Here is a 20904-nt window from a genome sequence, read left to right on the forward strand (position 1 = left end):
CTATTTACCATTGCAACAAAGAGAATAAGATACCTTGGAATAAACCTACCTAGGGAGACAAAAGACCTGTATGCAGAAAACTATAACACACTGATGAAAGAAATTAAAGATGATACAAACAGATGGAGAGATACACCATGTTCTTGGATTAGAAGAATCAATATTGTGAAAATGACTATACTACCCAAAGCAATCTACAGATTCAATGTATTCCCATCAAATTACCAATGGCATTTTTTACAGAACTAGAAACTAGAAAAACTATTAAAATTTGTATGGAGACACAAAAGACCCTGAAGAGCCAAAGCAGTCGTGAGGAAAAAAAATGGAGCTGGAGGAATCAGACTCCCTGACTTCAGACTGTACTACAAAACTACAGTAATCAAGACAATATGGGACTGGCACAAAAACAGAAATAAAGCTCAATGGAACAGGATAGAAAGCCCAGAGATAAACCCACACACCTATGGTCAACTAATCTATGACAAAGAAGGCAAGGATATACAATGGCAGAACACTCTTTGACATAAAACACAGCAAGATCTTTTTTGATCCACCTCCTAGAGTAATGGAAATAAAAACAAAAATAAACAAATGGGACCTAATGAAACGTAAAAGCTTTTGCAAAACAAAGGAAAGTACAAACAAGACAAAAAGAGAACCCTCAGAATGGGAGAAAATATTTGCAAATGAATCAACGGACAAAGAATTAATCTCCAAAATATATAAACAGCTCATGCAGCTCAATATTAAAAAGCCAACCCAATCAAAAAGTGGGCAGGAGACCCAAATAGACATTTCTCCAAAGAAGAGATACAGATGGCCAAGAAGCACATGAAAAGCTGCTCAACATTACTAACTCTTAGAGAAATGCAAATCAAAACTACAATGAGGTATCACCTCACACTAGCTAGAATGGGCATCATCAGAAAATCTACAAACAACAAATGCTGGAGAGCGTGTGGAGAAAAGGGAACCCTCTTGCACTGTTGGTGGGAATGTAAATAGATACAGCCACTATGGAGAACAATATGGAGTTTCCTTAAGAAACTAAAAGTAGAACTACCATATGACCCACCAATCCTGCTACTGGGCACGTACCCTGAGAAAACCATAATTCAAGAAGAGACATGTACCACAATGTTCATTGCAGCTCTATTTACAATAGCCAGGACATGGAAGCAACCTAAGTGTCCATCGACAGATGAATGGATAAAGAAGATGTGGCACATATATATAATGGAATATTACTCAGCCATAAAGAGAAATGATATTGAGTTGTTTGTAGTGAGGTGGATGGACCTAGAGTCTGTCATACAGTGTGAACTAAGTCAGAAAGAGAAAAACAAATACCGTATGCTAACACATATATACGGAATCTAAAAAAAAAAAAATGGTCATGAAGAACCTAGAGGCAGGATGGGAATCAAGATGCCAAACTACTAGAGAATGGACTTGAGGATATGGGGAGGGGAAAGGGTAAGCTGGGGCAAAGAGAGAGAGCAGCATGGACATATATACACTACCAAATATAAAACTGATAGCTAGTGGGTAGCAGCCACATAGCACAGGGAGATCAGCTCGGTGTTTTGTGACCACCTAGAGGGGTGGGATAGGGAGGGTGGGAGGGAGGGAGATGCAAGAGGGAAGAGATACGGGGATGTATGTATATGTATAGCTGATTCACCTTGTTATAAAGCAGAAACTAACACACCATTGTAAAGCAATTATACTCCAATAAAAAAATAATAGAAAAAATAATAAATAAATAAAAAGATGTGGTATGTATATACAATGGAATATTACTCAGCCATAAAATGGAACGAAATTGGGTCATTTGTTGAGACGTGGATGGATCTAGAGACTGTCATACAGAGTGAAGTTAAGTCAGAAAGAGAGAAACAAATATTGTATATTAACGCATATATGTGGAACCTAGAAAAATGGTACAGATGAACTGGTTTGCGGGGCAGAAATAGAGACACAGATGTAGAGAATAAACGTATGGACACCAATGGGGGAAAGTGGCGGGGGGGTCCGGTGGTGGTGGGATGAATTGGGAGATTGGGATTGACATGTATACACTGATGTGTATAAAACAGATAACTAATAAGAACCTGCTGTATAAAAAAATAAATAAAATTCAAAAAAAAAAAGAAGCTCTAAGGTTAAAAAAAAAAAAGTCATCTCTTGTCACAAGGCCTAGAGGCAATGCAGAACTGGAAGCATTTTGTCATTTCAACTCCCAAAAGTTTAGTCAGTTCTCAAAAACCTGTGCCTGATTTGCTGGCCTGGCTTGTAACCTCAGTGGAAGCACACGTTAAATTGAGGGTGTGTTTGATTTAAAGTTAAGAAATTGACATGACTTTCACCCTCAATTTATTTTTGGAAAAGGGATATTGTATTTAGTTACTTAAAGCAGTTTGTCTGGTGATAATTAAAAGAATGGTGTGTCAGTTCAGACAGCCTCCATGAAGGACAGGTAAGATTTTAAAAAGAACTGAATTTCATGTTTCTGAGGAAAGTGTACTAGGACCTGTTCTGCCCGGCAGTTGTCCCACTTGTCCTGTCTGGCCTGTCTGTAGAAGGATTCACGGGGACCCAGACCCAGCGGCCTGGGAAGGGAAAAGAGGTCCAGCACTTGGGAGGAGAGGTGGGGACGACAGCTGATGGATGGAAGCAGGCAGAGGGAAGCTGGTAAACTTGCTGAGGTCCTGATTGCTGGCAGGTGGTGGTTCCACGGAGCAGGGCCAGCCGAGTGGCAGGGCACAGAGTGACGTCTGTAGTGGTCAGGGGACCAGGTAAGCGGGTTATCATCCTCCTAGGCAGCCTCAGGAGACGGGCCTGGAGCTCCAAGTCCCTCCTGACTTTGGTCAGGACCGGTCTTGGGGCTCTCGGAGAGAATGTCCAGACAGGAGGGCTTCGCAGGCAGGGCTCAGCAGCTCCCAAATCAACAGGGTGCACCCTGGTTGTGGTGGCTGAATTCTTTATTTGGAATTTGATGTGACAGTCAGATGATCTCATCTTTGCTGACTTCTGTGCCTTCTAAGAATCCCCTCTGTCTTTCCCATCCTGTCCTGTCCTGTCCTTTCCTCTCGAGTAGACTGATGAAGAGGATGAAGTTGAGGTAGGATGTTTACAAACACAAAGAATGCCACGTGTGACCTTCTCAAGTGTGCTGTAGAATCTAACCTGACATGAGCAGCATGAAGTGTCAGCCCTGTTCAGTGCTTTAAACCTTGCATGACTGTTTTCTGCTGGGTTTCCATGTGATCACTAACCTCCTTACACGGGTTCTCATCATGATGTGTGTGCCAGGGACTGACTGAAGGGTAACTGCATTTTCCAAGCTGTCCCTGAGTTCCAGGCCCTGTCAAAAGTGGCAGGGTCAGCAGATCTCTTCCTACTGCTGGACAAATGGACAGAGGGGTGGGATAGGCAGCAGTTCCTCCCTCTGACCCTGGTGCAGATGCCAGAACCAGAAACCAAGGCAGGGCTGCTCAGCCCTGAAGGATGAGGATGGAGCTGTGCAGATGGTACAAGTCACGGATGTGTCCCAGGCTGTAGCACCAGGGCTGAGACATTGGATAAAAAGAGGGAGCCAGAAGTCTATGGAGCTGCTCTTTGCAAACGTTATTCTAACTGACTTTTTATTTTTCATCCAGATGTTTGGCATTGTGTGCATATGGCCCGATATTCTAGCATACCTCTTGTAAAACATATATGCTGTCTTTGTTCAGCTAGAATTAGAGAATATCATCATGTGAGTGTAATGCTTGTGAAAACAACTAAATTTTTGACACAAGGAGAAGTAGTGAGTGTTGCCAAACTCAGTTTCAGCATGAATTTCTGTGCCATGTTCTGATCTGGGCCCTGAATCAAAGCCTTTTGGGGCCTTTGGCAAGTCACTTAATCTTGGACGGCCTCAGTTTCCTTCTCTGTAAAGTGAGGTGGGACTAGTTCTGGAAAAATCCTTCCCAACTCCTAACATTGTATGATTCTGTAACTGAATCCCACTTTTAAACTTCTACCATCTTAAGCGATATATGAGAAACTTCTAACTGCTTTCTGGCACTACATTTTAAAAAATAAATCTCACTCTATTTGATAAACAAGCATATTTCAATGCTCCTATCCAGGCTGTGGTGTTAGAAACAGATTCGGTTTCTGAATTTTTCCCAGAGTTGAGGTCGGTTGCCCCTTGCTGGCTCCCACTGAGGGGATCTGCAGTGAGCTGGGAGACCCACTACCTGGAGGGATGGGTATGGTCCTTCTGGGGCCAAGGCTTCTCTTTCTGATAAGAGAACTTCCTGGATATGCAGATGCTTTGTCCTTAGTTCTTTGACCCCTCATTGACTGCCATCACTAACTTGTCTGCAGAATGCACGAAAACAAAAGACAGAGAAGAGAAGCCTTTCCTCAACTAAAGGTTTTCTGAGCTTGAGTTGGCTTTTAAGTCACCTCACGCCCTAACCCCCCTTGCTCTTGCAGTCTGGCAAGTTCTCCAGTGGTTCCCCGGCGCCCCCGAGCCAGCCACAAGGCCTGAGCTATGCAGAGGATGCTGCCGAGCATGAGAACATGAAGGCTGTGCTGAAAACCTCGTCCCCTGCCTTGGAGGACGCCACCCCCGTGCTGGGCGTCCGCACACGCAGCCGAGCAAGCCGAGGTAACGCCCTCTTCCAGGGTGGCCACCCCGTGGTGTCGGGTCCCGCCACAGGGTACAGATTACTGTGCCCGGGAAGTGGCCGCTCAGGGCCGTCCGCTCCCCAGGGTTCTCCGTGCTGACATCATCACACTTGCCTTCACTCACACCTTTGTGACCCACCTTCAATAGCTTCATCTCAAAAACAAGCAGCCCTTCCCAAAAGCACAACTTAATTCGAACAAGAGGAATTAGTATTGTGAACGAATCCTCATGGGTTAAAGCCCCCAGGCCAAATTGAGCCAGCCATTTATTCTTGTAAATAAGGTCTTATTGGAACACAGCCACCCTTCCTTCTGTGTGTGTGTTGTCTAGGTGCTTTTGCACTGCGGTGGCAGAGTTGAGGGGTTGCGACGGAGACTACAGGGGTCATAGAGCCTAATGTTTTTACTCTCAGGCAGGGTACAGAAAAAGTTTGATGACCCTTGGATTAAAACGCTATCCCTTTTTGCCTTTGAAATCCTTGGAGGGAGAGAGGAAACTAAAACTTCAAGATGGTAAAGACAGATAAGAGTTTCCAGGTTTGTTTCACAACCTGGAAGGGATTTTTTGTTTTTGTTTTTGTTTTCTTGAGGTACGCGGGCCTCTCGCTGCTGTGGCCTCTCCCGTTGCAGAGCACAGGCTCCGGACGCGCAGGCTCAGCGGCCATGGCTCACGGGCCCAGCCGCTCCGCGGCATGTGGGATCTTCCCGGACCGGGGCACGAACCCGTGTCCCCTGCATCAGCAGGCGGACTCCCAACCACTGCGCCACCAGGGAAGCCCAGGGATGTTTTTGTTTTAATTAAGAATTGAGATGCACTTTGCATCTGAGAATGTTTACCCGTATTTCCCTGGTCTAGCCTGATGCCACATGAACCTTCCTAAGTTTCCTCGCTGCCTGCAGGATCCAGCCCACGCGATTCATGCTGTTGTTTGAGGTTCCCTGGGGTCTGGTCCCTCCTGGCTCCCACACTTGGCTTTCACTCAGCCCCACATTGTGGGCAGTGCCCTACTCTGCACACCCTGTGTCTGCCTGAACCCTGCCATTGCTCAGCCCGTCCCCTCCTCTGCCTGTCCCCTCTTCACCTCCAGAATCCACCTCCTCCGCGTCTCTACCTTGCCACGTACTCCTGAGACCCCAGTTTAGGTCTCAGGAGCTTACAAACTTTATAACTAAAGAGGATGAACTCCTGGAGGACTAGCTTTGTCCTCTTGGTGTTTGCTTAGCACATCAGCTAGAAGAAACCATGTATTTATTGCCCAAATTGGAATGCTTTAGTGTGTAAAAGGGGTTCAAGTAGTAATTACAGTGGGAAAGTAAGTAAAACTGTGCAGTCTGGGTGAACTGCATCGTGGGTTACCTTACACGTCACAGAACCTCAGTAACGAATGAGTGTGTGCAGCGCCCATCAGGCCCTTGCTAGGCTCCAGCGACCATCCAGGCTCACAAGATGTTAGAAAGGCAGCCAAGATCTAGAGGGCTGTGGTCTGGAGAAACTCCTGAGAAGACCCATCAGTGACTTCTATCTAGCTTTGCTGACTGCCCCCTTTTTTTTTTTTTTTTAATTTTAATTTTGCGGTTGTCAACTATGTTAAGTATTAAAAAATGATGATAGGAATAACAACTTTAACATAAAAGAAAAAACAAAGGCAGTTCCAAGTTTTCTTTGGCAGGAAGGGGGTCACGTGGTGCATATGATTTCTTGTAGCTTCTTGTGAACCAAAGGCCACAAGCTGCTCTAGAGGAGGAGGGTTGAAGGGGCTTCCAGGCTGAGTTTTAGATCCATAAGGTTTACGCGGGATTCCCAAGTGGAGCTGCACTTCAGGCTATTTTATAAATGATCAAATGTTTTTCTTATTTCACGTGAGTACAGTGTCACTGAATCTAGTTCCTTCTCCTGTTTTAAACGTTGGACCTTTAACAGGGCTTTTACTCTGTGATATACAGCTTAGACTATGCCGGAAACAGGGCCGCCTCCACCCACTCTTCCCCAGTGTTATCCTGCCTGAGACACAGATGATAAGTAGAAAAGTCACCCCTCCTACTACAATCTTGATTCCCAGACTATACCCCAAATACATGCAGGTATTATTATTACATCAAAGAATCACAGATTAGGTTCTCTGGGATTTGGTCTTTCCAAAACCTCTGACTTTTAGGTAGTTTTGGATGTGGAATTAGGGAAAGAAAATAAATTACGATTTGGCAACGCAAAGGCAGCCTTTTGGTGACCAACATCAGACGGACGCAGCCGTGACAAACCACGGTCCTGAGCACTTCGTGTGGGACATTCTGATTGTCTGGTTTTCTACGTGGAAAGAAAGGTGCCCTCTTCTTGGCCAGTGCTGTCTATAAAACGCCTCCATTTCTCAGAAAAACCAAGAAGTGACAGGAGAGAAAGAGTGTGTAAATAAGACAGAATATAAGAGGAGAGAAGAAAGTGGGGAAGGTCAGAAGGTGAAGAAAATTATAGCATTAAATGCTGAGCAGTAGTGACTGTCAGTCTAGACAAAGTGTAAAACAAGGATAAAAATAAAATAAAGCACCTTTGCAGTGTTGGGGGTGATGGGGATGGGAATCACTGGTCTCCCAAAAGGCCTAGGACATCCCATACATGCGTCTGTCTGTGCCTCAGCAGCTCTTGCAGGCTTTGTCTGCTAGGCTAACCGTGGACACCAGGAGATCAAGGCAGCATTAGTACCTGCGCCACAGTGACCCCAGCCATCAGGAGTCTTGAGCCACTGTACCTTGGTGGATGCAAGGGTAGTGCAATGAAAGCCACCTTGGGAGACGGAGTCCAGTATCTCTAATGGAACATAACATGCTGTGCTAATTTTAAAAGAGAAAATAGAAAATCCTTCCTGACTGTAAAGGACAAAGAGAAAAAGATATTGCTGGGTTTGTACAATATGGGTTCCTTTTCACTAATTGATGAAAGGGATTAGAAAGGAAAGCTGTTCAGTTTCTCTGAACATGCAGAGACTTCCGCTTCCATGTGGCATGTCATAGGGAAGAACAAGCCACCACTCCTGATGCCATAACCAGAAACTTTAATAAAATAACAAAAGCTTTCTCTCAAAATCCATCAGGAAACTGTGAAAGGGAAGAGGACTAGACAAACTAGAATTCTAGGTGAGCTGAGAGCACCTGTCTAAGAGCATTGGCCAAGTCTGGGCACAGGCTGAGAATTGGACTTGCCATGCGCAGAGTGACTTTAATAGTAAAGAGAAGCCAGCAGGCCTTCTAGTGGTCATGTGAGCTGGCGTAAGAGGTTGGAGCTAGAGGAGCTTCAAATGCAGACAGTTTTCTCCATGAGACATTTGCTAAGTGCTGGGGCAGCATGGGGAGGGGGAGGCTGGGCCAGAAAGGCTTCAGGAAATCTCCTACAGTCTTGAAGTTCTGAGGAAACAAAGACAAGCTAGAGTAAGTGCCTTCAACAAATGCATACAGATAGTTAAAGACAGAATATTTAAAGACAGAGGTGGACTGATACTCAGTGAAAACTGCTATCTGGCCCCAACCCTGCTCAGTCCTTCACTGTGTCTACTTAACAGGAAAGGGTAAAGACTGGAGAAAAATGACACCGACTTCAGTCTCTGCATTCTTTTCTACACAAAGTCCAGTGCGTAGTCAAAATTATGAGCCAAGAGAACATGAAAACATGGCTGACAAGAAGAAAAGTAGAGCAGCAGATCCACAGGTGATCCAGATGTTGAAATTTGTAGTCAAATTTAACCATTTTTAAGTGTTAATGAAAATAAAGGAAAATAGAGACAAATTGATAAAAAGGTTGAAATTTATAAAAAAGAATCAAATGGAAATTCTAGAACTGAAAAAAAGAAAGATCTGAAATGATTAATTGATATCACGGGTTTAACAGCAGACTGGTCCCAGCAAAAGAGATTAGTGAATTCAAACAACACACGTTAATAGAAAATGTACAAACTGAAGCATGGTGAGAAAAAATAGAAAAAAATGGAACAAAATGTAAGAGATATGTGGGACACAGTCAAATGGTCTAATGTGTCTGTAACTGGAGTACCAGAAGGAAAAGATGGGTAAGAAGAAAAATTAAAGAAACAATGGCTGAGAATTTCCCAAAGGCTCATGATAGATATCAACCCACATATTTAAAACACGTAACAAATCCAGGGAGAGTAAATGCAAAGAAAACCACATCTAAGCATACCATGGGAAAAGTGCCAAAAACCAAAGATATAAATAAAATCTTTAAAACAGCCAGAGAGAAAAGAATATACTTTCTAAGGAGCAACAGTAAGAATGATGACTCACTGTTGACAGAAGCTATGGAAGTCAGAAGAAAGTGGAATGGCATCTTTAAATTGCCAAAAAGAGAACTTTCTAACCTAGAAGTCTATACCCAGGGAAATTCTTTCAGAAACAAAGGTAAGCGTTTATTACATTAATATAATATCTATTTGGATATAATTATTTTCCTTTTAGACTATTTCTTTAAGTTAGATTTTTAAGGGAAAACATTAGTTACAGTGTTTTCTTTCAAACTACAGTTTACATATTTTCAAAAGTAAAGTTCAAATAAAGTGATATAGTCCTATCATGGTCTATAATGCTTTATCCCCTCCACCATATCTCTATCTATATATATTTTTATATATAATATATAATAATTATATAGACATCTCAGTATATATAAATGCCTGGCTAACACTTGGGAGACCATGGGGAGCCAAATGGCCCCTTGGAGTCTGTAAGTTATGGGCAGTGTTCTCCTGTGGCTGTATGTGAGTGCAGAGGTTCCAGAAAGAGAAACATATACACGACCAAGAAGAATGGGCATAAATGGTAATCAGGCAGTGATGACAGTAACCAAGGGGAGAGGGGATAAGAAAGCAGAACCAAGAATGAGGTCATGAGAAAATGATGGCATCACAAGACTGAGTCTGACAGTCCTGGACAGATGGCAAGATATTCCTTGTAAGCATCTCCTGACCCATCACAGTGAAAGCAGATTCCCAGGAATGTATAAGATGAAAGTATAGGTAATTCTCATGGAAAGATCAGATGATGCCTTCATTTCTGGCTCACCAGGAGCAAATTATATTATATTATGACCAAAGACACTTGATTGAGCTTTGTGTGTTTTGGGAAGGGTAGCTTGGCATTTCAAAATGAGGCACAGAATTATAAATCAGTAGGTAAAAGGGAAAACAGGAAATTTCTGGGCAAAAAGCAATTGCCATATTGATGGCTCTGCTATGAGGAGGGCCGTGGTTCACAGGCTGTGCAGAGCCCCAGTCTGAGAGCTGTGCCACTATGAGGCCTCTTGCCTCCAATTTGAACACCTGGACCAGCCTGAGAATGCAGAAAAATTCAGCAATTTCAAATATTTGTTTCTGAGAAGAACATATTTTTAAAGGGTTTTATGATGCTTAAAAAGCTAGTCTTCTGATGGAAGCAAGTAGATCAAATTCCCTTGGGCGTAAGCAGAAAAAGTAAAATGTCCTGACTTTGTATAGCCCAGTGTTGTAGGTATGCTCCCACTCATAACGCAAAACGATTTTTATAAATGACCACAACAAAAGCGTTGTCATCAGAAAACATTGCTGTTCTATGGCCACAGGTCTCAAATAGTGCGGTGGTCCAACACTGGAATCCTGGTACTCCTTTTGCAAAGTGTTTATTCAATTCAGTCATGTGAACTTTACTAGCAGAAATTATGACTAAATTATAGCATATTACATATTTGCAGTGAACTTTCAACCACAAACACGTCTATAAAATGTGCAGTCTACTGAACCGTAATCAACTATTCCCAACTATTTCTATCAATATCCAAACACCGAAAGTTTTGAAAAATTAGTATAGAAATATAGAATTCAAAATTTAAGATACATATTTACTAACATTTTTTTCACCTGTGCTTTGAGAAAAGCTGACTGTTCTTCAGCTTTAGCTGGACCTTGGACAAGTTCAGGGTGCCTGTGTTCCATAAACATAAAAGTCTGAGAACACTCACCTGCAGGATTTTAAAGTTGTATGTCTGTTACAAACAGAAGTATAGGTAGAGGAAATTCACAATTTTGAGCACGCTGTACATCTTTTTTCTTACAGAAGCGTATTTCCCATCTTAGAGAAGAGATTTCACAAGGAAGTTGATCAGTCACAAAGGCACAGTTTTTGATGAATTAAAATAGCATTCATTTCTGAGTGTTTAATATGACTTGGGAACCCATGTTTTTGTGGTATTTTCTTCTTGCTGGTCTAGGGGCAGATGCTTTTATAGCAGACTTGGACTGTCTTAACATACAGCTATTTATAAACATATTTTTTCTGGTCAGGAAGCAGATGAATGTACCAAAGAAAATGTTGTGTTAACTCCCTTTTCCTGGTAGAAGATGGCAATCCTGTTATGATTTTTCAAGGCTAGTTAATCCAAAGATAAGCTATATGTTACAAAATCCATTGATTTTTATTTAACTAAATGAGAAGTTAGGGATAATTGACATCTGCTAGGCACATACAACCACAGATGGGGAGCTGACTTAACAAATGTCTCTGGACATTTCTGGAAGCACTCTACTGGGTATCTGTGATATACATAGCAGCACACGGCGTGGGAAGTCTGCCCTTCCATGACCACAGGACCTGGCAGGTGGAGGCACATCCAGGACAGTGAGAAATGACAACACAGCTGTGTGACAGGGTGGTATGACATAAGGGCCCCAGGTATGGATTCATGGGAGGTCAGAGTCTGGAGGGTGATGGTCACAGGTCACTGTGGTGCCCCTGCAGTGGGGATGGGGGAACACCCTTAGGTCCATCAGGAGGCTCAACACTGGCTCTGGCCTCTGCTGTGCTCTGTTGCTGACGAGCTTTGCTGCTGCAGGAGCAGTGCTGTGTTTTCCTTCTCTCTGAGTACCTCGTGCTCTCTGGTTGTTTAATTCTTCAGGATCCGCTAGTTCGTGGACTATGGGAATGGATGACTCGCCTAATGTCACGGACGATGCTGCTGATGAGATCATGGACCGCATCGTCAAGTCAGCCACCCAAGTGCCCAGTCAGCGAGTGGTGCCGCGGGAGAGGAAGCGCTCCCGGGCCAACCGGAAGTCTTGTAAGTGCCTTGGAGTTAGGATGTGGGACTCTGCCTGCAGGGACCAGCCCTCCAGTTCTGTATGACCCAGGAAGGGCAGGGACTCAGAGGTGGGCTCTGGTGAATTGTCAGTGGTGCCCGGAGGGCCCACCTGTGCCCATCGACAAAAGATTTCGTGCTGGACAGTCAGTCAGCATTGGCCACTGGGGAGGAGGGGTGCTGCAGCCACCTGTCCAGTGTATTTGCTATTTCTGGTCAGGCCTCCCCCAATTCACACTTTGTCCCCAGGAAGGTGTGAAAGGCCCTTAGATGACTCTGGTGTGCAGGGGTGGGCACAGTGGGACCCGTTGCCAAGCACTGCCCTGGATGCTTTGCTGAGGCCATATTATTGTCCCTCACCCAGCATCAGGGGCTACTTTCTGGGCTGGAGACTATTCCCCCAGGGGTTCACTGCTGCCCATGAATATGCTGAAGGTGAAACCAGGGGTGGCAAGCGATTTTTGGTCCTTAGGATGCTGAAAATTGTTCATGTTAGCCTAGGTTGACCAGTTGTTTTTTTTTCCTACCAAACAGAGGATTCAACTAAATCAAAGCGACTTATTTGCCCCTGTAGTCTCAGCCTGTTACCTGCCCCTATCCGCCGAATGACGGGTGTGGAGTTGCCTCTGTGGGCGCCATGGTGACTCTCACAGGGCTGGCTCACTGTAGAGAAGCAGGGTTCTCTGAACCTTTGACATCTGCCTTCATGGCCGTGGCCCTAGTGTGTTTCAGAAGAGAGCTCAGCCCCCAAGCTTTGGCCTGGTGCTGGTCACTCAAGGTCAATCCCTAGGACAGGGATTTATGATGTTTTGTAAAAAGGAAGTCTGGCTGCCTCATTTCCTGGCTCCCAAAAGTGAAAGGAGGGAGAGTGGCTGTCCGGAGGCAGGAGTTCAGTAAGAACTCAAACTCAGAGCCCCCCGGGTGGTGCCACCTTTGAGATTCATACAAGAGGTGACTGAGTTTGGGGCTGCATATTTCAGACCCCTTGGTTCTGTTTGACCCGTTGACATGCTTGTTTCCAGGGTAAAGAACACTAAACCAAATTGCTGCAGACTCTCGGACCCTGCTCCTTTTATATCATTGGCTTTAGATTCTGACAGGAATGTTTCCCCAGAAAAGAAAGTATCACTTGACACCTCCACCAGGGAGAAGCAGAGCTTCTCAAACCACGGAACTTGGGGGGCTGGGGGATGTGATTCTCATTCAGTGAGATGGGTGGCTGAGAGTGTTTTCACCACAGTCCTAGATGAGGTCCATCCTGCTGGTACACACTTTGAGTAACTTCTTGAACTGTGGCTCTCAACCATGGCTGCACATTAGAACTTTCTGCAGAGCTTTAAAAATTCCAGGTGTCTGGGCTGTACCCAAGCTGACCACCTGAGAACCTCTGCGGTTGGGCCCTGCCCAGGCCCCTTGGGTGATTAGTGGCCTTAGGAGAAGGACTCTTGTTCCACTCTGTGCGCCCCCTGCCACATTCCCTCTGTTTTTTAAATGGAAAACTATCATTCAGGGGCACTGGCTTTTTACATCTTCAGGAATATGTTCGTGGGCTCCAACAGCAATATCTAAGACCTTTACATTTATTTTTTCCAACATTTCACTATTTCCTGGTGCTGCTGTGAATTCTTTGCCATTCTCTTGGTGCTCCCATGTAAGAACTTGGCTAGGGACTTGCTATTTAAAGTTGTTCCTCAGACAGTATGGGCACCTCTTGGAGGCTGGTTAGAAATGCATGTCCGTGGGGACCTCTCCAGGGCAACTGATTCAGAATCTGCATTTAACAAGATCCCCAGGGGACCCTATGCACGATAACGTGGAGGGGGTCAATGGGGTATGAGGCCAGGACTGGAATTGCAGGGTCCCCAGGTGTGCACATCTTGGGGGGAAAACTCATCTCCAAAGGGGTGAGGCTGACCCACACTCCCTCCACACTGCATGCTCCAGGCCAGGCCAGCACTTGCCTTTTTGCCTGTCTGAAGCGTGTGAAATAGTATTCCTTATGGTTTTAACTTACTTTTCCCTGCTAGTGTACTAGGAAGGTCGAGCCTCCTGTGATTTGCATCTCTTCTTTTGTGTATGGCTTGTCCATACCATTTGCCTGTTTTTCTCTTGCTCTTTTTCATGAACAGAAGTCTCTTTCTTAAATAGTTTTTTAAATGAAACTTATGAGAGGCTTTTTGAGGTGTCTTAAGTAGATTATCTTCAGTATTTGCCCTTTATTGCCCTCCTCTTATTTACTTCAATAAACCAGTAACCAAATGGCAGAAATTTTGCACCAGTTTACTCCTGGGCTTCCTGCAGTGGGCAACCTTAGTGCAAGAGTCTCCACTGGGAGGAGCTGGGAAAAGCACGTGGGGAATCAGACCACGGGAGAGGAGTTGAGAAAGGATGCCAGGTCAGGGAGTGCCCTCCAGAAGGTGGGCAGGGTTGGGTCAGGGACCTCAGAAAAGGAGATTGCCTGAGAGGGGCCTGGCCCAGGGTATGTTCTCCTCCTGTAGGTTACATGTCTGTGTTGGCAAAGAGTGTTGGCCCTGCCCTCTGGTCTAGAGAGAACCAGATTTTTAGAGAGACACATAATGTCACTGGGAACAATAACACAGTCATAATTAGTTTTCCTCTTCAATCTGGCCAGAGAGATATTTTGCCTGTTTTTGTGGTTGACATAAAATAATTTCCTGTGGTATCGTTTCCATTCCAATCTTATGCAAAACAGCCCTATATTCTTTTTATTTAGCCCAATACATTTTGTCCTGTGATGCAGTTACTACAACAAATACAGCACTGCATGTATGTAAATGTTTATCTGGAGCAGGTTTAATTAATTAGTAATGGCACCATCCACAGAAATTTAAGATGGGGGAAGTTACTTTGATTTCTGTTATAAAGGGATGTAAACGCTAGCTTTTCATAAGAAGTTAAAGGAATGAGAAAAAACCAATTTGCAAAATCGATGTGAAGTGTTGGGCTGGGGCCTCACCCTGAAACGATGCTGCGTTTGATTTGATTGTGTAATGGTGGCCATGTGGCAAGTGGATAAATGAATAACCAGCATATTTGGGCTATACCTCATTTGGCTAAAGACAATAATAGTCCAGCTATTGAAGGAAACCAAACAGAATCCAGCTCATAACCTAGAAATTTATGACCTGCAAGCCCCTCAAGAATCCTCTGAGATACTTAAACATCTGCTTTCATGTTTGATGCTGGTGGCTAGGCCTACGTCCACCAAATGTCCTGCTTAAAGCCTGAAATATACAGCCAGATGGGACTCACCGAGGGCACCATAATGGATTCGCAGGTTCCCAGGCTCTGCCCCTTCTGTTGTTTCCCCAGCTGGTGCCATCGGTGTCTCATTAAGTAAAATGTTTCGAATTGTCCAGTTGATTTCTAGCCTGTGAAATGTCAACACAGTGCACCTCATATGCTTCCCCAGATTCTAGCCACGGCTCTCGAATCGGCTGGTGGAGATGGCCGAGGAGAACATTCTCCAAGCTCTTTGTTTTCTTCTTATTTTGGTTTCTCTTTTCGTCATACTGGGGCAAGTCCTTTGTCCTGGGCCTACTTGTTCTCTTAGGCCTCCCGGATGTTGGTCTTCCCTAGAAAACCCTGAAGTTGACGGGCAACTGAGATCTCCTTCCCACTGTGATTCTACAGGATGGGCCTGGGGCCTGGGGAAGAAAAGGGCCCCTTGTGTTCTTTTCTGTGGGACCCAACTTCGGAAGAGGGTCTCTGCCCGGCTGTCTGTCTGCATGTAGCCATTACCCTGGACTATCACAGAGCAGAGCAGGGATTAGGGACTCACAGTTGGCCTTTTCCTCTTTCCTGCTGAGAGAGGCTGGATGTCCCCTCTCCTGTTGAGTTTCTCTTCAAGGGGAGTCTGGGCCCCACCTGTGACGTGACCATGGAGTTTTGGGCTCAGGGCTATATTTCTTTAAAAATGCAATCACTTGGATGTGACCTACAAATAATCTAACAGTGTCTTAGGAACATAAGGTTGGTCACCCTTACAAGAACAGGTTCTCAATGGAAAGGGCCAGAAGTCTGATTCTAGGGGCTGCTAGGAAAGGAACACTGAGCTCTGACTTGACTTCATGCTCTCACTCTCACCCCATCTCTTAAGAGGCTTCAACATTCCTCTTGAAGGGCATGTGACATATTCACATTGATTTGATATAACTAAAATCTTATTTTACAGAATTTTGAGGGGTGTTGCCATGCTATCTGTTAAGTAGGATTCCGTGGAGAAGGAGAATGAATGAATCTGAAAAAAAATATTGAATCTGTTTTAGGGAAAATGGGAGATATGCCTCACAAAATATTAGATTGAGCCCTGGAACTGATCAGCACCCAGCTTAGTTTAGTTGTCTCTAATTTTCCAAAGTGGTATTTGAAAATGTTCAGGAATTTTCCCACTAATCCCATTAAGAAAAATTTCCCTGCATGTTATTTACATAGTTCTTCCCTACTTAACAATTTTATATTCTTTTATAGGGGCAATGGAATGGGCCAGAGACTTTAAAACGGATGCTCTTAGAATACAGTAAAATAAGATGTTAGTGGAAAGGACCAAAGTTTCTCAATCAAATTTTTGTCTTCTCAACATCATTACTATTTACTCAGCACCTAATTATTCTTCAAGCTCATTAAAGCTGGACTGATTCCTCCTCTAAAGACAGCTGAGGGCAGCCACCCATGTGTACAGGACACATGACAGGAAGATAAATAGAATAAGTCCAAGAGAGAATCAAAATCTTTTCCCTAAACCCAGGTGGAGAGTCACTGCATTTTAGAGGGCCAACATAAGGGTTTGTGCCTCTGGGGAGAAGTGCCACCCCCATCAGCGCCCACTCCAGGCTTCAGGGGTAGAGTGACCAGAAGGGGATGGAGCTGACAGCGGCTCTAAGATTCACTGGGGCTGACTTTAAACCTATGGTGGGTGTCAAGCCCTTGTCACTAGAAAAGGAAGATGGGGAAGTAAGGAAGGCATTTGCAGCCTGGCTCTGCATTGGGAAGGTCTTGGAGGCAGGGCTGGATGGACACAGGAAAGGGACTGTGAAGGGGTTTGACGGCGGTGGTCTGGGAGGCATAATTAGAGTCTGTGGATGGGGGAGAGAAATGAGGCCCGAATCAGAGCAGGTGCTATCAGAACAGACTCCAAGTCACCTGGAGGCAGGTCCTAAACGAGGGTGTACGGGCCTTGTACCCAAGCCCAAGGGGGTGGAAGCAGCCCCCTGCTCTAGAGCAGGGTCAGACTGGTAGCCAGGACTCTGATGTGGAAAGAAGCTTAGGTAGAAGCCTTGGGGTTAGACAGGTGGTGCAGTAAGAGCTTGGAAGGTTCTCACTGCCCTGAATGGCTCTCTGGTTGTTGTATTTTCGGACAAATCTCCCTTCCAGATTGGGAACTAGCACTTTGAAAAAGGAGGCTGGCTGTGTGTCCTCCACTGTGTCTGTCTGTATGCCAGGCACCCTTTTGCCCCAGAGTTGAAGTTCAAGAAGAGGGAGAATCAGTAAACAAGAGGAATCTGAGAATTTGTCTTTCCTGCCTAAGAGCGAAGTAGAGGGTTCTAGGAAGGGTGCTTTGGAAAGTGCCAAAGTGCACCTTACTGGCAGGGAGTTACAGTAGTTCATTGCCCCTGCTGCCAAGTTCAGATGGAATCCCGTTCCATGCTTGGGAGTTTGCACAGTCATACAACCAAGGAGACTGTTCCCGTATAAATGGCTTGTCCTCACTGAGCCTCAGTCTTCTTCGATACAATGAGGGCGATCGTGCCAGCCTCCCGGGATGGTTGTGAGGGTTAAGCGGGGCACCTATGACGGGTTCTCAGCACCCTCCTTCCCTTCACACTGCTGTCCAAGGGTCCCAGACATGGTAGGAATGTGAAGCTGCCTGCAAGCGTTTAGGAGCTGCCAGGGAAGTCACCCACGAGCCTGTGCACAGAAACCACACCTGCCCCCTTATCACTTTGCTACCATCACCCACCTGGCTCCTTGTCCACCACTGTCCACCTCACTTGGCCTGCTGTAATTTGTAGACCAGACCCATCTTCCCCTCTCTTTTTACCCCCAGGACACTGGTGCAATGGCTTGCCCCTGTGCACGGAAGCCTAGATTGTTAGCATTGTATGTGTCTAGTATTGTTGTGACACCCCAGTAAGCACTAAAGAGCTAGACTTCATCTGGAAAGGGGGAAGGCAGTTCTGTCCCGCCCAGGACTTGCAATAATTCTGAGAACTCTGAGCTCAGAAAGCAATGGAGAGAACTGTTTCATTTCTTTCCACCCAGGCCAGATTCCATCCTCTCCCCGTCCTCCCCAACAACGTGACTCATAAGAAGCAGTCTGCTTTTGCATTCCAACTGATGGCTTTCTGCTCAGTGCTTACCTAGGAACCAAAGAGATTATTGAGGAGCACTGGATGTGAACGTAGCCACAGATGTAGGAGGGAAGTGGGGTAGGGGCACTGCGCAGCCAAGACCGTGGCCAGACCAGTGGCTGTAGAAAGCGCCTGATACCGTTAAGTATTGCTGAGAGCCATCTCAGCGTGAATGAACGTAGTTCCGGGTTAGGCAGAACTCGGAGACTTCAGCCCTATCACCACAAAGGGCGTTGCCTTCATGAGGGGCCCCCTTTCCCCGCATCTCACTCAGATGGCAGTGTTCTAAGTCAGGGATCTGAATCTCCTGGGGAGGTTAGAATGCACTGTCGGGGCCTCTCCCAGAGACCTTGGTTCTTTGTGTCCAGGCTGAGTCTAAGAAGTTGAGTTTAAATCAACCAGGTCTGGGAACCTTGGCTTCTTGTCATTGTTATTCCACGTTTTAGTTTTTTAGCTTTTGATTTTGAAAGAATTTTAGACTTAACAAAAAAGGCACAAAAATAGCACAGAGAGTTGCCTTACATCCTTCACCCAGCTTCCCGTCATGTTAACACCCTGCACACTGTAGGACAAAGCATCAAAAAATTAACTCAGCTGCAGGCTTGACTCAGATTTCAGCATTTTCCCCCTAATGCCCACTTTCTGTTCCACGATCCCACCCAGGGCCCCACGTTGCATTATCGTCATGTCTCCTTAGTCTCCTCTGATCTGTGGAGGACATTTCATGACCTTGACGCTTTTGAAAAGTACCAGTCAGTAAGTTATTTTGTAGAATGCTGTCAATTTGGGAAACCTCTTCTTTTAATGGATGGGACTTTATGACGGAGGGTGGAAGTAAGAAAAATAACCCAAATGGTTAAATAATTGACCTTGACCAAAAAAACAAAAAAACCCAAACCCATGAAAATCCCACCGAATATCTAACATCGAATCACTAAGAATGATACACCTTAAAATGATTCCCAGTATTTAAGTCCAAAGAGGCAGGACTGGGCCTGCCATTTTTCTCCAGTCGCGAACAAGTCCCTCCAGGAACAAGGGCTGCACAAATGGACGAGCAGCATTTGAATACCAGTGGGGCCAGTTACCTCCCAACCCCAAGAAACAAACATGTAAGATACCTTCAACTTCTGATATGAGCCCCTGTCATCCTAGACACAGCGCTCTTAGTATACTCGATAGAACAATTTTTAGGATCTTCAGGATTACAAAGAAAACAAAACAAAACACACACACACAACTTATTTCCAAATTGCTTGACATTATGTGCAAAAACTGAAAAAAAAAAAAAATCTGTCAGTGATCCAAAGGTGAAAGAGCACACATGTGGATTTCCGTCACATGGAAGTAAAACTCTGTCCATTTGCCATCAACATGAAAGACTGTCAGAACCTGTGTTGCCAGGCGCGTCAGGGCACAGTTGTTTCCAGGGCAGGCTCTGATTCAAACGTCCTGGCCCAAATCCTTCTCTTCCCCTTACTGTGTACATGGGGGCCAGAGACTCGATCTCTCTATGCCGCTGCTGCTTGTTCCCTGGGGAGACGATCACGGTCCCCATCTCACAGGGTTTCCACAAATATGGGGTGAAATAATCCATGGTAGTGCTCAGGAAATGGCAGCCACCACTGCCATTATTCTCAGATTCACATCAGCAAAGAGTTGCCTGGGAGCACTTTGTAGGATCAAAACATTTTTTTCAATTCAAGGGAGGGGGGAAAGTAAGAGAAAACGAACTTATGATTTTTCCGTGAACCCCAGACCCCCCTGTGCTGCATGTTGACAGCGGAGGCACCTCTGTGTCAGACCCCGCTGCTGACATCGTGAGAGCTGTCCCAAGCGCCTGGGGCATCGAGTGGCTGCTGGTGCCAGCAAAGTGACCCATGCCGTCTATGGAAGGAGTGTGAGGCAGACAGGGATAAACATTTCCAGGGCCTGTTCTCTGTTAAGCAGCTGCAGGGAGGGGAGGCTGTCACATGTGACAGGCTGGCGAGCAGCTCTGCTGCAGCCAGGGCATTCAAGTGGGAAGCAGGAAGGGGGAGCAGTGGAGAGGGGCCCGGACGTTATCTTATCTTATCAGATGTCAGCCAGCCCTCCCCCCTGCACGCCCCCCCCCGCCCCCCGGCCTGCCAGCATTTGAGAAGTGCTAGTTGAGAATGCCCTATTTGATGGAAGGCTTGTTTCTGTTGTGCAAGTTCCATATCCTGCCAGCTCCTCCGTGTTGGCCCTCTCATTCTCATATGTCCTCAACCCTTTTTTGCTTTCTGGAAACTTTCTGCGTGAGAGCCAACTCCTGTGCAGACAGGGTCTGCTGCCCTGCGCCCTTCCCCTCACTCCGTGTTCCTGTCAGCTCCCGGCCTCCTTGGTGGGACACTTGGCTCAAGGTGGAGGCTCACGTAACGTCTGTTGAATGAATGAGTTAACTGACGAGCAGGTAGATGGACAGACAGACACCGTAAGAGGCCCTTTCCATGCAGGACTTGAATCAGGGTACAAAGCTGATTTCAACTGATTACCTTCATTTCACACCTTCTTTCAAGAGTCTTTAACAAGGAAGGGTTCAAATTTTTAAGGTCCTTTTCAGGGTTAATGTATTTCTGGGAGAATTTATCTGAATTGTCATGAAGGCCCACAGAAAGTGGGACTCCTTAAATGGGGCCGGTTTTTCTATGAATACCTGCCTTTTGGGGACACGTCTGGCAAGCAAAGGGACCTTCCCTTATACTGACTTTTCCCCACAGC

General features: G+C 45.4%; 1 protein-coding gene across 13 annotated transcripts in view; it reads left to right on the forward strand.

The window, feature by feature from the left end:
* The window catches only part of FHOD3 (formin homology 2 domain containing 3), a 546814-nt gene that overhangs the window by 479665 nt on the left and 46245 nt on the right, over window positions 1-20904 (forward strand). For 7 of the 13 annotated variants that reach the window (XM_055080580.1, XM_055080572.1, XM_055080570.1 and 4 more), the window contains 3 exons: window positions 3104-3127; window positions 4492-4666; window positions 11615-11776. In XM_055080580.1, coding sequence (XP_054936555.1) covers window positions 3104-3127; window positions 4492-4666; window positions 11615-11776 — 361 coding nt within the window. The remainder of the gene's footprint in view (window positions 1-3103; window positions 3128-4491; window positions 4667-11614; window positions 11777-20904) is intronic. The other 6 variants (XM_055080571.1, XM_055080575.1, XM_055080576.1 and 3 more) reach the window with 2 other exon arrangements.

The sequence above is a fragment of the Physeter macrocephalus genome, chromosome 19 (assembly GCF_002837175.3).
Source record: "Physeter macrocephalus isolate SW-GA chromosome 19, ASM283717v5, whole genome shotgun sequence".
NCBI classification, from domain to species: domain Eukaryota; kingdom Metazoa; phylum Chordata; class Mammalia; order Artiodactyla; family Physeteridae; genus Physeter; species Physeter macrocephalus.